The 20,988-nt window shown below is 31.8% G+C and overlaps 5 protein-coding genes across 5 annotated transcripts; 3 read left to right on the top strand and 2 right to left on the bottom strand.

Annotated features, from left to right (window-relative positions):
• Positions 1-2,920: 2,920 nt before the first annotated feature.
• Positions 2,921-4,939, top strand: LOC135961640 (serine/threonine-protein kinase 16). Its single transcript, XM_065513172.1, has 4 exons — positions 2,921-3,126; positions 3,247-3,841; positions 3,904-4,038; positions 4,555-4,939. Exons 1-4 carry the CDS (start codon positions 3,017-3,019, stop codon positions 4,669-4,671), a joined length of 957 nt encoding a protein of 318 aa, XP_065369244.1. The 5' UTR covers positions 2,921-3,016; the 3' UTR covers positions 4,672-4,939.
• A 5-nt stretch (positions 4,940-4,944) lies between these two features.
• Positions 4,945-5,941, bottom strand: LOC135961650 (G patch domain-containing protein 11). Its single transcript, XM_065513184.1, has 2 exons — positions 5,826-5,941; positions 4,945-5,770 (listed from the first exon to the last, which is right to left on the bottom strand). The coding sequence occupies exons 1-2, from the start codon at positions 5,870-5,872 to the stop codon at positions 4,966-4,968; spliced, it is 852 nt and encodes a 283-aa protein (XP_065369256.1). The 5' UTR covers positions 5,873-5,941; the 3' UTR covers positions 4,945-4,965.
• A 559-nt stretch (positions 5,942-6,500) lies between these two features.
• Noc3 (Nucleolar complex protein 3) lies at positions 6,501-9,856 on the top strand. Its single transcript, XM_065513161.1, has 4 exons — positions 6,501-6,626; positions 6,688-8,303; positions 8,914-9,537; positions 9,605-9,856. The coding sequence occupies exons 1-4, from the start codon at positions 6,618-6,620 to the stop codon at positions 9,831-9,833; spliced, it is 2,478 nt and encodes an 825-aa protein (XP_065369233.1). The 5' UTR covers positions 6,501-6,617; the 3' UTR covers positions 9,834-9,856.
• A 2,111-nt stretch (positions 9,857-11,967) lies between these two features.
• On the top strand, positions 11,968-13,519 carry LOC135964176 (septin and tuftelin-interacting protein 1 homolog). The gene has a single exon (XM_065516293.1). The coding sequence runs from the start codon at positions 11,968-11,970 to the stop codon at positions 13,438-13,440; it is 1,473 nt and encodes a 490-aa protein (XP_065372365.1). The 3' UTR covers positions 13,441-13,519.
• Positions 13,520-14,221: 702 nt separating this feature from the next.
• LOC135964168 (polycystin-1-like protein 3) lies at positions 14,222-16,405 on the bottom strand. Its single transcript, XM_065516283.1, has one exon. It carries the CDS (start codon positions 16,403-16,405, stop codon positions 14,222-14,224), a length of 2,184 nt encoding a protein of 727 aa, XP_065372355.1.
• Positions 16,406-20,988: the final 4,583 nt, after the last annotated feature.

The following is a 20,988-nucleotide window of genomic DNA, read 5'->3' as shown; positions in this document are numbered from 1 at the left end:
AAAATTAAATGAAGTGAAATTTTAAACTTTTCATTATATACATATATATAATTTCCTTAGCAGTTTTAAGTATGTTCTTTCCAAAGCTTACAGAAGATCAAGAAATTTTAAATTCAATACATACATTGAGTGACTTTACAATGAAAACTTATTTGAAAGTTTTACCTTTTACCAAATATATATGGGGTATTCACACGGTCTACTATTTCGACATATTGTCATAATGTCCTAATATATTATGATAGTTTAAACAAATTTTTGTTGTGTTTCAAACAAAAAAATTGTAAACTAATAAGACTATTTGAACTATGTTTATTGTTTTGTCATAAAATAATACTTTTTTTGATTTAAAACACAACAACAACTATCATAATATATTAGGACTTTATGACAATATGACTAATAGCAGACCGTGTGAATACTGAAATTTACTAGGGTTTCTATTAATGTATAGTAGAATTCAGCATTTTTAGTTAAAAAAGAAACAATGGAAACTTTTTTTAAAAAGCATCATGTTTTGCCTTTATTTCAATATTTATTTTTATCATTTCTTTTTGTACAACATTTGTAAGAAGGCTGATTTTAAAAGACCAGACCCCGAGTACACAAATAAGACAATAGGGTTTGGCTGTGGGGCTATTTTTGTGGTCAAAGTATGCGTTCAATTCATATCATAAAATTCAGACCCCAAACATACATCTAGGGTTGTAACCGATTTTTCACTTGTTTGGCCTCAGCTGCTATCAAACCATTTTTTCATATTTCAATATCTCCCTATTCCTATTATACCACTATTAAACAGGGACCCGAAATAACTGTTATTTTTTTTTAAATAAACAATTGGTTATAGAAAAAATAACTGCAAACAAATAGGTCCCGTAATAACAATTATAAATAACTCAAAAAAGTTTTAGTCTATGATAACCATTATGAAAAATTTAAATTTTTTTAGGTCTTTGATAACCATTATGAAAGATTATTATTTTTTTTGGTCTTCAATAATCATAATGAAAGATTTTTATTTATTTCGGTCTCTGATAACCATTATGAGAGATTTTTATTTTTTTTGGTCTTCAATAACCATTATGAATGATTTTTATTTTTTTGGTCTTTGATAACCATTATAAAAAAATTTTATTTTTTTGGTCTTCGATAGACTACAGCCATTACAAATATTTATACCCTACACCACCATAGTGATATAGCGTATAGTGCCCCAAGGACGAAGTCTATTGAATTTGGTTAAAATCGGTCTATTATTTCTCCTAGCCCCCAAACGATTGTCCTATCTGAAAATAGATAATGCCTCATAAATATCTTAGTTATATAGATATCCAAACCAAATTCTATATATAGATATCCAAACCAAATTCAGCACAAATAAGTTTTATATAAGCTGAACTCCTACTACTAAATTTTGTGACGATTGATCCATAATTAGTCATAGCTCCCATACAAGGCCCACTTCCGAAAAGCATTTTAACGAGTATAGATTTCTTAAAAAAGTTGGTATTCAAATAAAATTTAGCACAAATAACTTTCATATATACAGAAGACATGTCACTTAATTTTATGCCGATTGGTCCATAATTAGTCATAGCTCCCACACATTGCACATTTTAAAAGAAAACTGTTTATAATCATAAATATTCTTGATTCTTATGAAATTCTGAACCAATTTATCTTTCTCTGTCTATTTTAAAATACAAGAAAACCAGTTCCATGCGACCAAAAAACTTTGTTGGTACTCATAATGTTTACGGAAGACCAAAAAAAATAAAAATCTTTAATAATAGTTATCAAAGACCTAAAAAAATTAAAATATTTTATAATGGTTATTGAAGACCAGAAAAAATAAAAATCTTTTATAATGGTTATTAAAGACCTAAAAAAATAAAAATCTATCATAATGGTTATTGAAGACCAAATAAAATAAAAATCGTTTATAATGGTTACCAAAGACCAAAATAATATTGGTTATTTTTAACAGTTATTCAGGGACCATTTTTCAAAAATTCTTGATAAACAATTATTTCAGGATTTTTTCCAATATTGGTTATAACAGTTATGTCCCTGCTATTAAAATGTCTACACAAATTTAATTTTTAATTACAATATTGTAACCGATTTTTCGCATTTCAATATCTCCCTATTATACCACTATTAAAACATTTACACAAATTTTCTAATTGTATTTCAGAATTTTGCAATTGTATTTTAGAAATTCCCATTTGTATTTCATAATTTTCTATTTGTATTTCAGAAATTTCCATTGGTATTGCTATTAGAATTTTCTGAAATACAAACGGAAATAAAATTGGAAAATTCTGAAATACAATTGGAAATTTCTGAAATACAATTAGATATTTCTGAAATACAAATGGAAAATTCTGAAATATAATTGGAAATTTCTGAAATTCAATTACAAATGAAATATAATTGAAAATTTCTGAAATTCAATTAAAAAATTCTGAAATATAATTGAAAATTTCTGAAATTCAATTAGAAAATTCTGAAATATAATTGAAAATTTCTGAAATTCAATTGGAATTTTCTTAAATATAATTAGAAATTTCTGAAATTCAATTGGAAACTTCTGTTATACAATTTGAAATTTCTGATATACAATGAGAATCTTCTGAAATACAATTGGAAATGGTGTAAAAATGTAAATGCTGAAAAAAAATATATTTAATATTTTCACCAAAACAGCTTTTAACATAAAATATTACCGTTACTTGCAGATTAAATTCCATAATACATGACTCATCCTGTATCCACAGCTGTGTATCTCCTCTTTTTATCATCCACACTTTCAGCTGTTTGTCTGAAATGACAACTTGGATTTTGTTTTGTTGTCTATCAAATGATTTCACTTTTTTACAACAAAAATATAAAATTGTATAAAATTGTTAATAAATTTAAATAGTTCAAATAAATATAAATTTTAATATAATTGTGCTAAGTTTTAAAGTAAAGAAAAACTAACCATTCAAGTTAAAATTAAAGTAACAACATGAATAGTTTAGGATGGGCCCTCATAATCAAACGCGGATGCTTTTGCTCGAAAGAAACACTAACAATCAGTGGGACCAAATACACTGTTAAAGATAGACTGGCACAGGGGTAAGAGGATGAACACACATTTCAACAACAACCAACTTATCTTATCATTTAATGATGAGAGCTACAGATTTAAAATAAGATTTATTTTTTATATGAAATTGTGGTTGCTTTTCTTCACAGCGGTTTCAGTTTAATTGACCTTGCGGAAAATAGTATCACCCGGAAATTGTATGCTGTTAAACGTATCACTTGTCACAGCATAGACGATCAGAATATTGCATTGCGTGAAATAGAAAATTGTAGACGTATTGACTCCGAAAATGTCATCAAGGTGATTGACTATGAACTCAAGGGTTCAGCAGATATTGTGATAAATACAACGAGTACACTGTACATTGTTTTACCCTACTACAAACATGGCTCGCTGGCGGATCATTTGCAGCTGCGTGCTAAGAAACAGGACTATATGCCCGAGGCTCAGTTAATGCAAATATTCTTAGGAATCTGTGAAGGCATAAGGGCAATACATGAGGCGAAACCTGTGCCTTTGGCTCATAGGGACTTGAAGACGGCCAATATTTGCCTATCGGATTCCTTCGAACCCATTATTGTCGATTTGGGTTCAATGACAGAGGCCCGTCTGCAGATATGTGGTCAATCGGAAGCTCAGCGTTTGCAAGATGAAGCCGAAGAGCGTAGTTCAATAGTATATAGAGCACCAGAATTGTTTTCAGTTAAATCATATTGTACCATAGATGAAAGAACTGATATATGGGTGAGTTTCAGAGGAGGCATACATGATAATAAAATTTACTTTTCATTGTTTCTTATTTACAGAGTTTGGGCTGTGTTTTATATGCCATGTGTTTCTTTCACTGTCCATTCGATCCCATTTACGAAAAGGGCGATAGTGTCGCTTTAGCGGTTTTGAGTGGAAACATTAATATACCTGAAAGTTCCATTTATTCAGAGGTAAAATAATATAATAGACCAAAAGACCTATAATAAAATATAGACCTCGGACACCTTAGTGTTCCTAGAATGGAACTATACCATTACCAATTGTATTTCATTCATTCCAATTATATTTGAGAAGTTTCCGTTTGTATTTCCCCTGGAGTTTTTCCCCTTTTCACACTTTTCCTATTCAAAATCAATGGGAAAAAACGGCCGGGGAACAAACTCCCTCGGAATTTTTTATTCATAATTGGGCTCATTATGTTTAAAAATTTTCCAATTAAATTTCAGAAATTTCCATTTATGTATATTGTCATTATTTCAGAAATTCTGAAATATAATTGGAATTTTTATAAATAGAAATTTCTGAAATACGATTTGAAAATTCTGAAATAAATTAAAAGTTTCTGAAATATAATTGGAATATTTTGATATACAATAAGAATATATAACTAAAAATTTCTGAAATACAATAAGAAACTTGGAAATTGAAATCGTGTAGTAAATAACATTTTAAATATTTCTTTACAGGACATGAATGATTTAATCCACTATATGCTACGCATGGATCCCATGGAAAGACCGTTCATATATAGTGTTATTGAGAAATGTCATGATTTAATACAAAAACTAGAAGGACGTGTCTAGCAGCATTCCAGGCAGTATAATTTTTTTCTTGTTCTTTTTATAACTTTTAAACTTCTTTATCAATTTCCTTAAATATTATTTATTACAAATAAGCATAATTAGTTTAATTATATAAAAAGTATTTAAATTGTCCCCTTTTTTAAAAAATGCATTTGTATGTGTAAAAAAGTAAAGCTTAACTATAATTAACATAAAAATGATTATACTAATTAAATAATTTCTAATTGTATAAACAAACGAATAAAAAATAACCAATAATACCTGACAATATTTGATTATCTTTTTTAAAGCAGTTTAATGATCGTCCTTAGTTAAACCTGGACAATTTTCACTTAAGTCTTGCTCATCATTGTAACGTACGCCACACCAATAGCAAAATATATATGAGGTACGCACATAATTGGTCAACATTTCTAATTTTTCTTGATTAGAAAACTCTTCCGCCTCCTCATTGTCTTGTTCTGCCTCATTAGTCTCCTCTCCAGTTTCTTGTTCGTCTTTAGTGTCCTCTTCATCTGTTTCTTTGATTCGTTCAGGCCAAAACCATGGCATTTCTGGTTGCTCCAGTTTCGATTCTACATCCAAATTTTCACAAGTCACTTGACAGCGTCTTAAAGCATTAAGCACAAATTTGTCTTCATGTTTTTGATTTGTTCTGCGACGAAAGTCCTCAATACTTGTTTCTTCACCTTCCATTATTTTTCTAATGCGTTCTTGGTGTATTTTCTTACGTCTCTCGTTCAATTCTTGCAGTGCTGCTTCTCTACCCAAACCTTGACGATCGGTTTTAACTGTAATACCTATGGGTTCTAACAAACGAATTGGCATTGAACTTGAGCTGGAAGTTTCGTCATTTTTTAAAGGTTTGCCCAAAGCTTGTCCCGGTTTGTAGCCCATTTTTGACAACAGTTTAAATCCCTTATTTTCCTGCGCCAACGGCTTGCTTAAGGCAGCCTGTAGTCTGTCATTATCTACTGCAGCCGATGTAAGTTGCTTTAGTTCTTTTTGTTTTTTATTGTGCTCCTTATGTTTGACTTCCACCTGAATTTGTCGCTTTTTTGCACGACTTTTTACCAGACTGGGTCGCACATCTTGCAATCTTTTAAATTAAATTTTGTTAATGATAGCTTTAGTTTGGAAACTTAAAATCTTACCCGGCTAAAAACTTATCGGACATATAATCATCTTCCTCGTCTGACATGTTTAAGTAAAGGATTTTTGCAATGTTTATGGAAATACGATGGAAATTATGTTTTTGTTTATACGCGTTTGTTTACTTCTTCACATAACAGGCTGTATCAAATAATCACAATTAACACAATAGTGTTACCGGATTTTTGATTAATACACTGAGGAAAAGACAATTCAGAGATTTTTATATTGATTTACCAACAGATCTCCAAAGATGCGGTAATTTTATACTCTATACGACCATACTTTGACGCAGTGTACTTTGAAGATATTTCAATAAAGAAATAAGTTTCGTATAGAAAGAAATCTCGCTATCATATTTCATAGCAATCGATCTATAATTAGTCATAAAAAATCACTCACGAAAAAAATTATTGATATTTAAAAAAAGATATATTTTTGCTCATTGCCTCAGAATCGTTGAAAATCAACAATTAGCAATATGGTAAAAATATAAATTTTATCTAATGAAAAATCCTACAAAGTATAAAAGTTTAATAGGTAGATTATTAGATTATTTTTTAAAATTTTAAATTACTATTTCCTTCCTTTCTTTGTGGCTGTTGTATCAAGTCTGGCACATCCATTTTGTGGATTGTATTTTCATTGTGATATGGTAACTCTCTCGACTGCAACATGTGCTCAAAAGAACTGTCACTTCATTTGTTTTTCTTTGCGTTAACACGATAATATTTTTATAAATTTTATAAAAATTATTTAATTGCAACACAATTTGAAATAATTTTCAAATAAAAATGGGAATAGTAAGTACTTATCATCACAGAGATATTATTTTTTTTATTAAACATATATTTTTATTTAAAGAAAAAGGTAAAAATCAGTTCCGTAAAACGAACGGCCCATTTGAAAAACAAAAAGGTACCTCTGAGCAAGCAACAACAAAACAAGCTAGCCCAGCAAAAAGCAACCAAGGAGCGAGGTTCGAATATATTCATACAGAAGGCACGTAAAAAGGATGATGTATTTCAAAAGAAAAAACAAAACAAGCGCGAGTCGCTGGGTCTTCCTATGAACTTGGATGATGATCAAGATGAGGATGAATTGTTGGACAACGTGGCCGATATGTTGGATGGAGAAGATTTAGAGTTTTTACAATTAAAACGTGGTGTTAAACAACGCAAGCGTAAACATGCTGGTGAGGATGAGGCAGAACACGATGATCTGAAGCACTCGGTGGGTTTGGAGAAACAATTTGCTGTGGACACTGCCCTAGAAGAGGAAACCAAAAAAATCAAAGTTGATTTATTGCCCATTAAAAGTAGAGATGGTGAAATTATAACACGTAGTGCACAGGTCGACTATAAGCCAAAACCAAAGCAAAAGAAAATTCAAGAAACCGAAGAGGAAGCAGATGAGGAAGAAGCTGCTGAAGAATATGAAGATAGTGATGATGATGTTGTTAATGATGATGAGGAGAGTGCTATTAAAGCAGCAGCTGAAAAGAAAATGATTTCCACCACTGATTTGCTTATAGCTCGCCAGCAAGAAATTGAACGTCAAAAATATCGTATTGGTATTATTTGTTCTGGTATTCTGGAGAAACCTGAGGATAAAATGCGTAATTTTAATGCTCTTTATGAGCTAATGGATGAGGCCAGCAACAATGGCGTGCCTAATCTACTAACTGTGCGTAAGGTGGCCATAGTTTCTCTAACGGAAATCTTCAAAGATATTTTACCCGAATATCGTGTCGGTCAGATTGATACTAAAATGCAGCAAGTACGCAAAGCCACCTTGGAGAGAGTAACCTTTGAAAATGCTCTGCTACAGCAATTCAAAAAATTCTTGCAGCGTTTAGAAAAGCTTACAGGCTGTGTTAATCGTAAAGGTCATGGTCGCGTAACACCACAAGCTGTTAAAATGGCCGAAGTTGCGGTACAATCAATGTGCGACCTTCTCATAGCCCATCCCTACTTCAATTATGTCAAGAATATTGCACAACTATTGGTGTACATGCTCAACAGTAATTATCCCCGCATGAGGGATGCTGTAAATAAATGCTTCCGTTTTGTCTTTGCCAACGACAAAAAACTTGACATGACCCTTTTCATTATACGACGCATAAATCACCTGATTAAAGCCAAAAATAACAACGTGCACTTGGAATGCATTACCTGCCTTCAAGACCTTAAAATTAAGAATGTAAATTTAGATGCTGAAAAGGAAAACGAATTGAAGCAAAAGAAATTGGAGGCGCATCGTCAGCGCCTTTTGAGTCTGTCTAAGAAGGAACGTAAGAGGCGCAAGAAATTGACGGAATTGAACAAGGAATTGGAGGAGACCAGAGCTGAGGAGAATAAACAGACCAAACATTTCAAATTGACCGAAATTGTTAAAATGTTATTCAACATTTACTTCAGAGTCTTGAAAAATGATCCAACTTCGAAAGTTTTGAGTGCAATATTAGAGGGTTTGGCAGAGTGAGTATTTAACAAAAAAAACTTGAAATTCTCCAATTAAATAAAATTTTGTTAAGAAGACTGAGTTAGTGATATATTTTGAATAAAAAACTTTGGATAGCGATAGATTCTAACAGAAAACTTAAGGTAAATATATATTTTGAATAGAAAAAATTGAGCTAGCGATAGATTTCCATAGAAAAGCTTGAGCTAGAGATATATTCTGAATAGGAAAGCTCTAGCTCAAGCTTTCCTTTTCAGAATATATCTCGATAGATTTTATATAGGAACAAGCTTTCCTATAGCTAACTATAGATTCTGAATAGACAAGGCTTGAGTTAGCGATAGATTTTAATAGGAATGCTTAAGCTAGAGATAGATAGATTTCAAATGGAATGCTTGAGCTAGAGATATATATATTTCAATGGGAATAGAAAGTCTTGAGCTAGCGATAGACTGAATAGGAAGGCTTGATCTAGAGATATACTTTGAATAGGAATTCTGAATAGGAATGCTTGAACTATCGATAAATACTTAAACTAGCGATTAATTAGGAATAGAAAACATTGAGTTAGAGTACAGCGAAATATTAATTTTAAAATAATGTACCTCTACATTTATTTTTTTACAGATTCGCCCATGTCATTAATTTAGATTTCTTCTCCGATTTGATTGAAGTTCTGAATAATATCTTGGAGAACCAAGAAGAATTGGGCTATCGTGAGCAGTTGCATTGCATTAAAACCATTTTCGTCATACTCTCCGGTCAGGGTGAAGTCTTAAACATCGATCCTATTCGTTTTTATCAACATTTCTATAAAAATATGTTGGCTGTTAATGCGGGCAAAAATCATGATGACTTTCGTGTTATTTTGGAAACCCTTGATGAGGTTCTTGTTAAAAGAAGACGTAACATGAGTCAACAACGTTTAATGGCATTTGTCAAACGTTTATTGACAATTAGTTTGAATTTGTTACACCATGGTACACTGGCCTCTTTGGGTACTATTAAAACCACCTTCCAGCTGACATCCGTTTTGGACATTCTACTTGATACAGATGATAGTATTGGCTCAGGAAAATACGATGCAGAATTAGAAGATCCAGAATATTGTAATGCATCGTGTACAGCTTTGTATGAGTTGAGTATGTTGACGAGACATTACCATCCAACAGTGCGTAAGATGGCAATGCATATTGCTAACGGAGTGCCAGCATCTGGAGAGGGTTGCTTGCCTTCGGAAATAGGAAAATTGTGAGTAAAGTTAATTTTAAAAAAGTTTATGTTTAACTAACTTTTATATTTTTTTGTATACTTTTAGATCTGCTTTTGATTTATTTGAAGAATTTGATAGTACTCAAATGGTCTTCAATCCAACTATACCTTTGCCCAAACAATGTGAACCTAAACTGAAGAAAGGTCGTTATAACTATATAAATAAGAATTTTAAACCCTTCTACCAGTCGATGTTAAAACGGAATGTAGTCCACAGCAATAGTAAAGTAAAAGAAACATACTTTGATTTTTATAAGGAATTGAAAAGTAAATAAAGCTGTATATAATTAGATAAAAATGTGTTTTTATTAGAATTTAAAAAAAATATTTGGTTAAATGAAGGTGTGTTTATAAATTGCACAAAACCCACTGGTCCTAGAATAAGCATATTTAGAAACACTTCAAATGCTTTTATAAAATCCTTGGAATTAGTACTATAGTATTCTATTCTATAGTATTTCCACATGGTACTACACAAGCTCGATAGATCAAAAATCATGCTTAATTATACAGTGGTTGACAATACAATGGAAACTTTTCCAAATAATTAACTAATGGATCAGAATCAGTGATGGAAGAGTTAATACAATCGTACTTTTTTTTGATACTATTTCATATTGAAAAGTATCATTGTACTGCTGGGACCCATTTGATACCTTCAAACAATGTTCATTACAAATTCCTATAGATATAGAACGATTTTATTCTCCAAAGCCTTTCGTCCTTAGAGAAGAGAAATAAAGAATTGAGTAGTAAGTCCATTGAGAGTAGAGTTGATAGGAGAAGTTTTAGATGAATATTAGAGGAGTTAGAGAAGAAGTTCAGAGAGTGCAGACTATCATTCGACAGGTGCGGGGTCAATATGAAGTGCCATTTGCCACTGCCATCTCTACTATATGTAACATCGTGGCACTGGCCACGTTCCATGGAATGTTACATTCCATTTCTTTTTCTGACCAATTTGGAGGAACTCAATTTTCTCTGAAATGGGTCCTCCGATTTGTTGCATGGAAAGCTTTTTTTAATCTACACCATGTATACTTTCATATCTAATATAGTTGACACCGTGGCACTGAACACGTTCCATGGAATATTAAATTCTATATTTATCTGACTACTCTGAAGGAACTAAATCTTCCCAGGAATAGGACCACCAACTGCTTGCACGGTTAGTTTTTTTTTTAATCTACAGAATGTATACTACCATCCCCCATATAGCTGTTACCGTGGAACTTCCCACGTTCCATGGAATTTTCATTTTTATAAATTCCCATAAATTTTTTTTCATTTCCGACGTTTTTTTTTTTTAAATTTAAATTTAATTGGCGGAGTTGAAAACTCTCAAATTGCCAGATTATCCCACGTTGATTCTAGTTCCCAGTCGACCTATATCTTCATATAGGAAGCTGGAACTTTAAATCATTTATTAAAAAGTTAGGTTTTGAAAACCAAAAACGATTGCATGTGGACAATGCAAACTTCGAGAAACTGTAACGCGGTACAGTTAGACGACGCCAAACATTATCCAATGCGAGAGTGAGCCGCAAAACTCTCGAAGTCAGCGAAAAAGGGACGGCTTGATTGCCCTTAAGGGATAATGACAATGATGCGCGAGCTCTTTCTCCACCCAGAGCTGAATTACGACTGCATTTCCAACGTTGCTAAATATCGTTGCTATCTTGACACACTTATGGGCTTACCTGAAAAAGTTTTGGTCATGATAAACGTCAAAATGGGTTTCAAGATAAAAAATAATCGGGTAAACACCATTTATTATTATTATTACATCGTTACCCCTTGTCTATACTTGACAAATATTTATCATAACAATTAATGACGTTTGTTGTCAAGTCTGAGCAAAAGCTCTAACAATTTTGTCATAACGAAGCAATAAATGGAGACTATACCTGATAATTTTTTATCTTGACAACCAATTTGACGTTTATCATAATAAAAATTTATCAGGTATAGACAGGGGATTATGACAAATTGTTAGTGTTAGTTGCTCAGACAATTTTGTCTTCGCAACAAATGTCATTAATTGTTATGATAAATATTTGTATATTGTTTTCAAAAATATTTGTCAAGTATGTATAGACATAGAGTAAGAAAGTGTCGAAAATTACTGTAAATTCAATGGACAGTGATCTGCAGTTGAATGTATTGAGGTTTTGGAATTGTTATTTGTATGTGTAAACGATAGTAGAGAATTCAATTTAAATAAAGTGTAATTATATATTTCTTAACATTAACTTTAACACCGGCTCCACGGTGCATCAATTCATTCTGATCTGGCATCTCTTTTATCATGTTATCTTTTAATTGACATTTCAGAAACCGTTAGATCTGAATTTTGTCAATTGAAATTGTTTAGTGCTCGTTTGTAAAATTTTTCAGGAGTCTTGAAAAATGTTGAATTGGTTAATTTGCTATTTAAATTCCAATGGATATTATTTCTACGATTCGGACTATAATTACAATCAGCCCAATTACAATAATTACGCAAGTTACGACTGCAATTACAATGGTAATTACAATCAGCAACCATATTATTCACCCCCACGACGCCAAAGAGGCCGTCGCTCCAAAAGGGACGATGATATCGTGGATGCAAGAAATCGTCAAAAACAATTGGAAGCTGAAAAACGCAAAGCCTTAGAAGCTGCTAATTTAAAGAAAGGTCTGGAAACAAAAATAGAGGAGGGCAATAAAGGCTATGAACTACTAGTTAAAATGGGCTATGAAAATGGCAAAGGTTTGGGTAGAAAAGCCGAGGGAATACTAGAACCTTTGCCGCTAGCTAAGAAATCAGATCGCAAAGGTTTGGGCGCACCCGGGTTAGACAGCACAGCAGCAACTAAAAGTCAATTACAAAATATACAACGTAAAGAATCACACGAAGCCGAAGAGGCAACAGTGCAAGCTAAAAAAACCAAGCAACAGTTAACGGTGGCTAAAAAAGTGGCCGTAGCAAAGCCGAAGCAGGCATTAAAAGTAAAGCCTCAGACAGTTGCAGTTAAACCAGTAGTAGCACAAAAACCACAACAGTCTACAAATGAAGTAAAGCAAAAGCTAGAAACAGCTATCGTCAGAAAATTACCACAAGAAGTGGTAACTTTATCTGGTAATAATGTAGCGTCCTCAACTGTTCCTCAGGCTGTAAGTACTATCTCTACTAAGAGTGACAAAGTGAAATTCTCAGTAAAAGATCCGTGTACACCCGAATTTATGCAAACTCTAGGACGGGTATTAAATATGGAAATTGAATTAATGCAATTGCGTTTGGCAGCAGAAGCATCTTTAAATCAAATGCACGATAATAATGAACTGATTGTGGCTAAAATCTACATAGACAACAATCCAAATGTAGCAGATCATGTATTTGAATTCATACGCACCGAACTGGTTGGCTGGATTGGTGTGTACCAGCAAGAGGGTATGGCTACGCCCATTTTCCATAGTATAACCAACAACGGCAGCCACATTACTATTGTTTGCGAAAATAATTATGCCTTCGAATGTCTGTCGCGATGCATTGACGACATTGTGCAGATGAAGACTATGGAATCGCTTAAGGTGCTTCGTTTGCCACCCATTACACCATTGATTTATTGTTTCGATGTCAAATACGAGGGCATAGCAAGTGATGCTGATCTGTTTTTGTCGCAACTGCAGTTGCACAAGCCAAAATTATATACGGACAATTGGGTGGTCGCCTCCCAGGAGGTTTGTGTCGAGGAACGCAAAACATTTTTTATATTTTTAGTCGATGAACGTTCAGCGCTGGCACTGAATTTCCACTATAGTCGTAGTTTTTTCATTTGTATGCAACAGGTTACATTCCGTAATCGTGGCATTATTAAAGAAACTATTGTAAATTAAATTCTTTATAATACGAATATGTACTTCTATTACTTTATTAATTCATTTGATTTATTTTACTTGAAAAGGAATTGAATTGTTTTGAATCACTTATTTTTTTGTTTTGTTTAATCTTTTTTAATTAACTTTTTTTTTAAAACTTGTAGTATTTTATTTTTTTTACAAATAAATAGCAATTAAAAAAATTAGTTGTGTTTTCATTTGGATTTAAGGCAATTTAATATCTATATAAACATCAAATGTCGTTCGTTGGTAATTGCATCAGTAGAGAACGGTTTTATTTCTGTAAAAACTTTTTCGGACTATTGCGAACATTAAAAAAAATTAGCCAAATCGGTCCAGGCGTCTTGCGATTTTGGATATATCGAATAAAAAATTGGGGTGGTAAATTTTTCTTTCAGTAAAAACTTAAATTGGATTACTATGAACATTGAAACAAAAAATTAGCCAAATCGGGGCAGCCGTTTTCCGATTTTGGATAAATTGTAAAAAGTGGGCGTGGTCAATTTTACATTCCGTAAGAACCTAAGTTGGATTATGACCAAAATTTTAAAAAAAAATTTGTCTAAATCGACATTTGATTTTTATTTATATAGATAGATAAACTGATGCTACTTGACTGTCAATTTAACAATTTATAATTAATTTTTTATAAGTAGGAAGCAAAATGATCTATATATCTTAATATATAATATCATCGAAGCAGAGTTTATCTGGCTATAATGATAGTGATTTTATTGGTGACACTGAATTTATGATATTATATTATTAATTTGTTCACTCATTGATCCGATTCACCACTGTCTGAATCCCACTCCAGAGACTTAACCATAATAAGGCGATTTAAAATCTCCATTTGTAAGTTCAAAATAGCAGCTACATTCTGAATACGATCAGCTCTTCGTATTTCCCTATCAAATATCTGATCTTCTGTAATATCATGCAATCTGGAATTTTCATTTAATAGTTGATCTTGCATTTTATTGTCCAATTCATCTATGCTCTCGTTAATATCTGAACTCATTGTGCGATTTTTCCTCTCCTGAAATCTAGGGAAAAGTTTTCTAAAATATTCTTTTATAAAAGAATATTCCACCATTAAAAATTGCCAATAGGTTAATTTGTCAAGGGATTCTTGATCTCTTTCCTCACGAGCATTGGCAAAATGATCGCAGATTAGAGTTATAAACATGTTAATGAGGAATATGGCGACCACAAACATTAGAACAAGATATAGAATAAAACCCAAAACTCCACCACCATGACTCAAATCATTGGGACTGGTGCGCGAATTAAAACCAAAGGAAAAACTCATTATGGATGTAACACTTTTAAGATAACTCGAAAAATTTTCCGTATGACTGCCATTTAATATTTGGGCCGAGAAACCAATGGCACTTAGTAATATGTGAATGACCAGTATGGTGGAAAGAAGTGGAACAGTTGAGGTATAGAGTGTACGATTAAATATACGAAAAATACTTGAAAATTGTAAAATTTTCCAAATACGTATTGAAGCCAGACATATTAGAAATCCCAATATAACCGTAGCCATATAATCGAATACACAGGCCACATGAAAATCCACATACTCCAGTTTTTTCGCAAAAACAAATGTTTTCAACACATGCAGCACATAATACTCCCGGACAACGATAAATAATAAAAGTAAAATATTTAGGAGAACCATGACAAAATCTATACAATTCCAACCAGATTTAAAAAATCCTGTCATAAACCACGTTCGTATAATCATTACTTTGCAAAACTGTAGCATTTGGAGAGTATACATCATAATAAGCAACCACCACCATATGGAAATTTCATTCATATTCCACAACAGCTCCGCAGAATGCACATTTATTTGCCAAACCAAATTGCCGAAGGGCGTCTGCTCCACTAGTATGGAACAGATGGTAAACATATTGGAGTCCGCATTGTATAGAGTGAAATCTATGAAAACTGCTGCAGTTTGGCCATCCAACCAATTGTGATCTTTAAGAAAATTTAAAATTTTGCCACTATTTCTACGATCACGAGCCAAAACAGCCTCGTAACCCTTATTTTCGGTATAGCTATAAAGTGAAGCCATATTTCTGAAGGCCATTAACCAACTGGAGACTCCTTCATAATGTTTCGACAACCAGGGATAATAAATACGCCAATATTTGTCCATATAGGGCAGGGAACGATTTAACTTCTCCCATCTTGGCAAATAGTCTTGATCGTCAAAATGCAGATAGGTCATGATTTGCTCCTTCTTGGCATGTCTGACTTGTTGCAGCCGCACTACACCCAACAATTTGGCCAGATGGAAATGTACCCAACCAGGTTCATCAATAGCTCTGCCATCATAATCATATCCCTCATTTAGAGCCGCTGTTAAGCTGTCATTTATCCAATAATATAAATCATTTATGGTCACCACCTTATCCATCTTGTAGTTGGAAAAATAACTCTCATTTAATATCCGGCGCATTGTGGCTGTATTGTAATAACCATTCGAATTACGAGAGTAAACTATTAAAAGCAAAAGTAAAAAGAAATATTTGCCAAACAGCCACAGTTCCTCAGTCAACTGTTTGTATTCCAAATTTAGACTTTCATCTTTATGACGTTGTGGTAAGTTCAATTCAGATTTTAAGCTCTTTAAACGTAATTTTAAAAATATCATTGGATTGAAAACATTATCGTTATTTTCTCGTTCAACTTCTACTTCCTGGGACTGTTGAACAAAGTCATCCTGTTTTCCTTTCAGCGTTAAAATTACGGCTTGTATAACGAATGCGATGTGTTCCAAAAATATGTAACGTATGAACAGCGTAGCAACCAATGTCAGTATAAACTGTTTAAACTTTTTATATTCAAACCGAAATCCCGAAAATAGCGTTATTAGGATGAGGATAATTATAATAATGCCAGAACACAAGCACAAACAAAAAATTGTGTTTTTGGTGACTTTCATATTGAAGTCGTTGAATTTTTAAACACAATTTAAATATATGTATGTAAATGTCAAGAGGTGTAACTAAATCGATAGGTTTTTAAAATATTTATTCTCTGGTTTTTGGATAAATTGTTATAAATCCGAATTTATAACAACTTATTTTATTTAAGTTAATGTGTTTTTCTAAAGTGGACATTATATGGAATCTATGACTAATTATGGACCGATCTTCACAAAATTTGGTACAGCGATTTCTTTATATATGAGGATTATTTGTGTCGAATTGGGTCAAATATGGACCGACCCAAACAAAATTTGTGTTTGTGATTTCTTTTTACATAAAACTTACGTTTTGTTTTATTTATTTTGCATCCTTATAAATAGCGAAGTCGATATATCGATGCTCGTCTGTCAGTTGAAATATGTACATATACTCTCCGAAGACCCTAAATAACTTAAAAAAATTAATGATGCAGGTTGCTATTGAAAATCTGGAATATAAAATTTCCGAAAAGAGAACCTAATATAAAAGCTTGTAAAGCAAAACATTCATTCATTCCTTCCCAGGAGGAAATTAAAAAATCGTTTCATTCCCGGGAATTTTTTAATACTAAATTAAACCAAAAACCAATAAATTGACTTAATAATTTTTCCAGGGTTTTAAAATAAGTATAAAATAACTATATTTGGTTGTACAGTGTTGGTTCAGCCTTTATAAGGATTTCTAATAGTGGCATTTGATCGTTATTGTCACAGTCGTAGTTTTAATCAGTATAAAATCAATAAATTCTTTGTTTAATTAAAAAACATAAGATTTTCGAGTATGTTAAATCTATAAAACAAATCTAATTTTAAATAAACAAATTTGAACCACTATTATTTTTGTTGTTTTCTTTAAATAAGAATAATATTCATTGAATGTCCTTAAAAGTTTTAATGTTATGCATCTCAATAATTCTTTGAAGAGCATAAACTTTAAATTGGATTCATTCTTAATAATCGAACTTTTCTGCTGAGCTTGAGTTGAGTGAAAAAAAATCGGGGTTTTCAACCGTAATACTTCTTTGCCAACTTACTATCTGTTGCTAGAACCGAAAAAATATATGGATATAATAAAATAATTCAATTAGTAACAAATTTGACCATCGAAACGAATCTGAAGAAAACTTATGAAGGAATTCCCGAAAATTCCCGACAAATATTTCCCGAAAATTAACAAAAAAATATTCCCGGGAATTCCCGCGAAACTTTTCCCGCGTAGGAACCATAATCACAAGGTTCCCCGTTTTAGGAATTTTGGTATTTGAAAATAAAAAATTATAATGCCATTGATTTAAGGACATTTGGATCTACATTGTTTCCAAATTTAGTTATAACATCTTTAACCGTTAAAATTGAACATTAATTAAAATTTTGTATTTTTGTTCATGGAAAATCACCATATTATAATTTTTTAGTTTCTAAGGTAAATTACGTCCGAAAAATTCATATAATTATTTCATTTCACTTAACTGTTAATCTCCAAGTCTTTCTTACACAGAGAAAACAGATTCGTGATAGCAACCGAATTTGTTGCCAATCGAATGATTCTACCTTAGTAACCGAATTTTACAGTAGTGGCTACAAAATTTTAGAAGGTATAAAAAAACATTGGTTGCTTCAACCGAAATTATTCTTTATCAACTGACTTTCTGTTGATAGAACTAAAAATTGCTATGTGTGCAACCGAATCATTCGATTGGCAACAAATTCGGTTGCTACCACGAATCTGTTTTCTCTGTGTAAGGTTTTCACGAATACCAACTACTTATACAAAAACAAAGATTATATTTATTCATCAGGAGATCCACAAACCTTGTTCCCTTTAGACAAATTTTAATGTTTTTTTATACATATGTATTAGAGTTAATTTCAAAAATTTGTTTTTCGGGTATCATCATTTTTCTGAAGGTTTTTGCTTAATGGCGTCCTTTTTTTTTTGGAAAATTTTCACTCCTTGTTTTGGTTCAACACACCTAAAGACGCGGATTTTGAGCACATTTTTTGGTAGAGCAAAATGCCTTTTAATCGTGCATTTTTAAAAAAACAAAAATAGTTTTTTTTTTATTTTTTTATGAGATTTGCGTCCCCTGTAGTGAGTTTGTGGAACTATTTTTAAGGATTCAAAAAACATCAATTATATTAATTTTTGATGCAGAATCCATTGGTGAAATCTGATTTGCAATATATTCAACAGTTTTTGCTCTACAGAAAAATGTGCTCAAAATCCACGTCTTTAGGTGCCTTGAACCACCACAAGGAGTGAAAATTTTCAAAAAAAGGACGCCATTATTTTTATTTACGCAAAAGCCTTCCGAAAAATTATGATACCCGAAAAACAAATGAAGTGACCTGGTCACAAACGAACTCTAATATTATATTCCATGAAAAATGTGTTTTGGAAAAAACGCAAAAAATACGGCCGTTTTTACTTGTTCCAACTTTGGATGCGTGTAAATTTTTATAGGGACGAGATAACTTTTAGCAAATTATTTTTATTGTATTCGAAATTTTATCGCAAATATAGATGCAATTTTAAAATAAAACTTAGAACCTCCGTAAGCCCGACATATCTAAAAAACCCAAAAAAGATCGAGCAGAATTAAAAAAATAAATAAACCTAAATATCTCTTGAACTAAAAGAGATAACTTACATATGTATGCATGTTTATTGTAGATCTCCTTAAGTACTATTTATGTTTTCAGCTTATTCGGACATACTTGGATTTTTGCCATTTTTTTAAAAAAAATGTGAAACCCATGGTGGCTTGTAATTTTGCTATTAAGCGTAAAGAGCTTCATTTACAACTTTGGTATCTTTGGTGACCCACCAGAAATTTTCCGGCAAAAGTTTTCGTAGAATATTTAAATCCTTAAATGTCCTTTTTGAAAGGACTTTTTTGATTTTCTCGAGAAAAGGTTCAAATTGACCCCTAAAGAGTGGAAAAATAGGGTTAATATTCCACAAAAATTATCCCCATTAAATTCCAGAATATAACTCTGACAATAAGAATTCTCTCAGACATTAACTTCCAACATTTTTATACCCTTCGCCGTGGGTGGCAAGGGTATATATAAGTTTGTCATTCCGTTTGTAATTTCTACATTTTTTATGAGGTTTTTTTTTTTGTCTTTTAAGATATAACGGGCCTACGGAGGGTCGATATTTTTTTATAAATATCGGCTATATTTGCGATAAAATTCGTGGATCGGTGCCTTGCGTTTTTAGAATTTTTTACTCAAACATAAATTAGTTTATAAAAATTTGCAAAGTTTGGATAGGGCAAAGAGCCAACACAGATGGACGGACATATCTACATCGTCATAGAATTTTGTAAGCACCCAGAATATACATATATATTAAGAGATAATTCGATTTGTTACAAACGGAATGACAAACTTTTTGGTGGATAGAGTAATGTATTTCCCGGATTTGGACCTTATAGTGGAACTAGGTGTAATTATAATAATTCACAGTTCAAAATCCAGCAGTAAGATTTATCCATATGTGAAATGACCAATTATGGCACGATCTTCATAAAATTTGGTTTATTATTATATATTTTGGGATTACTTACATATGTCGAATTTTAACCTTATATCGATATTTATAAGAGATTTATTTGTTTTTAATTGATTTAAGGTTGTGGACTTTATATGGGGGTTTTGGTAAAATTTGAACCGATGGAAACAAAATATTTGTGATTTATTTTTACATGGACCTAATTTTTGCGGAATTTTCTATGTATACTGCTATTTTATATACCAAATACAGGGAAGAATTTTTTATGGGGGATGGGAGAAATTATGGTCCGATTCTTACTATTTTCTATCACAGTTACAATGTGAGGAAAATGTCATAGTATTATCTGCAATAAATTCAAAAGTGTTTGTACACTCATAAAAAAAATTGAGTAATACGTACTTAAATCAATCCGGAGCGGTGTCAATAGTAGGGTAAGTACGGATTTTCTTAAACCGAGTAAATAATACTTGATTCAAGTACGGATTCATCAAGCCCAAAAATCATAATTTTAGCTCTGCCTAAGTAATCGATCAAGTATACTTGATCGATTTTGTTTATTTTCTGATAAGGTTCTTCTCTGAGGCCCTGTCGTACCTTTAACAGACAGACGTACGGTTATATCTAGATGACCTTAGAATTATATAGGGACAATGAATATAAATACGTTTCGGATCTACGATCAATATTTAGTGTTGGATAATATTCTCAAAACTTTTGCTTACTTATGCACTTAACCAACGAATTTGAAACCCGCTCCAAAATCAACAATTGACAAATTAATGCCGATTAGAGTCAGGAGCATATATCCAACAAATTCTCTTTGCATTCCAAAAAAATACTTTATTTGCTATAAAAAAAATAAGTATATTGTACATAATAATAAATGAATGAATGAATTAAAATTAAGATTAAGGCATGCCTACATAAATTTCGATTAAAGATGAATCAATATTATAATGCAAATGATAATTTCAATATAATAATTTCAATATAACTAACCTAAGATACATATTTTTACGTACATCTTTATAATAAA

Source organism: Calliphora vicina, chromosome 1, assembly GCF_958450345.1.
Source record: "Calliphora vicina chromosome 1, idCalVici1.1, whole genome shotgun sequence".
In the NCBI taxonomy this organism is placed as follows: Eukaryota; Metazoa; Arthropoda; class Insecta; order Diptera; family Calliphoridae; genus Calliphora; species Calliphora vicina.
Note: the sequence above shows the minus strand (reverse complement) of the source record. Positions and strands in the feature narration are given on the sequence as shown.

What these genes read in the sequence shown, in the direction of transcription:
- LOC135961640 (XM_065513172.1), top strand. Translation starts at nt 3,017, where the DNA reads ATGAATAGTTTAGGATGGGCCCTCATAATCAAACGCGGATGCTTTTGC. An exon ending in AAAGATAGACTGGCACAGGG is followed by an intron (nt 3,127 to 3,246) that starts GTAAGAGGATGA and finishes TTTTCTTCACAG; the next exon opens with CGGTTTCAGTTTAATTGACC. An exon ending in ATGAAAGAACTGATATATGG is followed by an intron (nt 3,842 to 3,903) that starts GTGAGTTTCAGA and finishes TCTTATTTACAG; the next exon opens with AGTTTGGGCTGTGTTTTATA.
- LOC135961650 (XM_065513184.1), bottom strand. Translation starts at nt 5,872, where the DNA reads ATGTCAGACGAGGAAGATGATTATATGTCCGATAAGTTTTTAGCCGG. An exon ending in TCCGATAAGTTTTTAGCCGG is followed by an intron (nt 5,771 to 5,825) that starts GTAAGATTTTAA and finishes TTAATTTAAAAG; the next exon opens with ATTGCAAGATGTGCGACCCA.
- Noc3 (XM_065513161.1), top strand. An exon ending in ATATTAGAGGGTTTGGCAGA is followed by an intron (nt 8,304 to 8,913) that starts GTGAGTATTTAA and finishes ATTTTTTTACAG; the next exon opens with ATTCGCCCATGTCATTAATT. An exon ending in CCTTCGGAAATAGGAAAATT is followed by an intron (nt 9,538 to 9,604) that starts GTGAGTAAAGTT and finishes GTATACTTTTAG; the next exon opens with ATCTGCTTTTGATTTATTTG.
- LOC135964176 (XM_065516293.1), top strand. Translation starts at nt 11,968, where the DNA reads ATGTTGAATTGGTTAATTTGCTATTTAAATTCCAATGGATATTATTTC.
- LOC135964168 (XM_065516283.1), bottom strand. Translation starts at nt 16,405, where the DNA reads ATGAAAGTCACCAAAAACACAATTTTTTGTTTGTGCTTGTGTTCTGGC.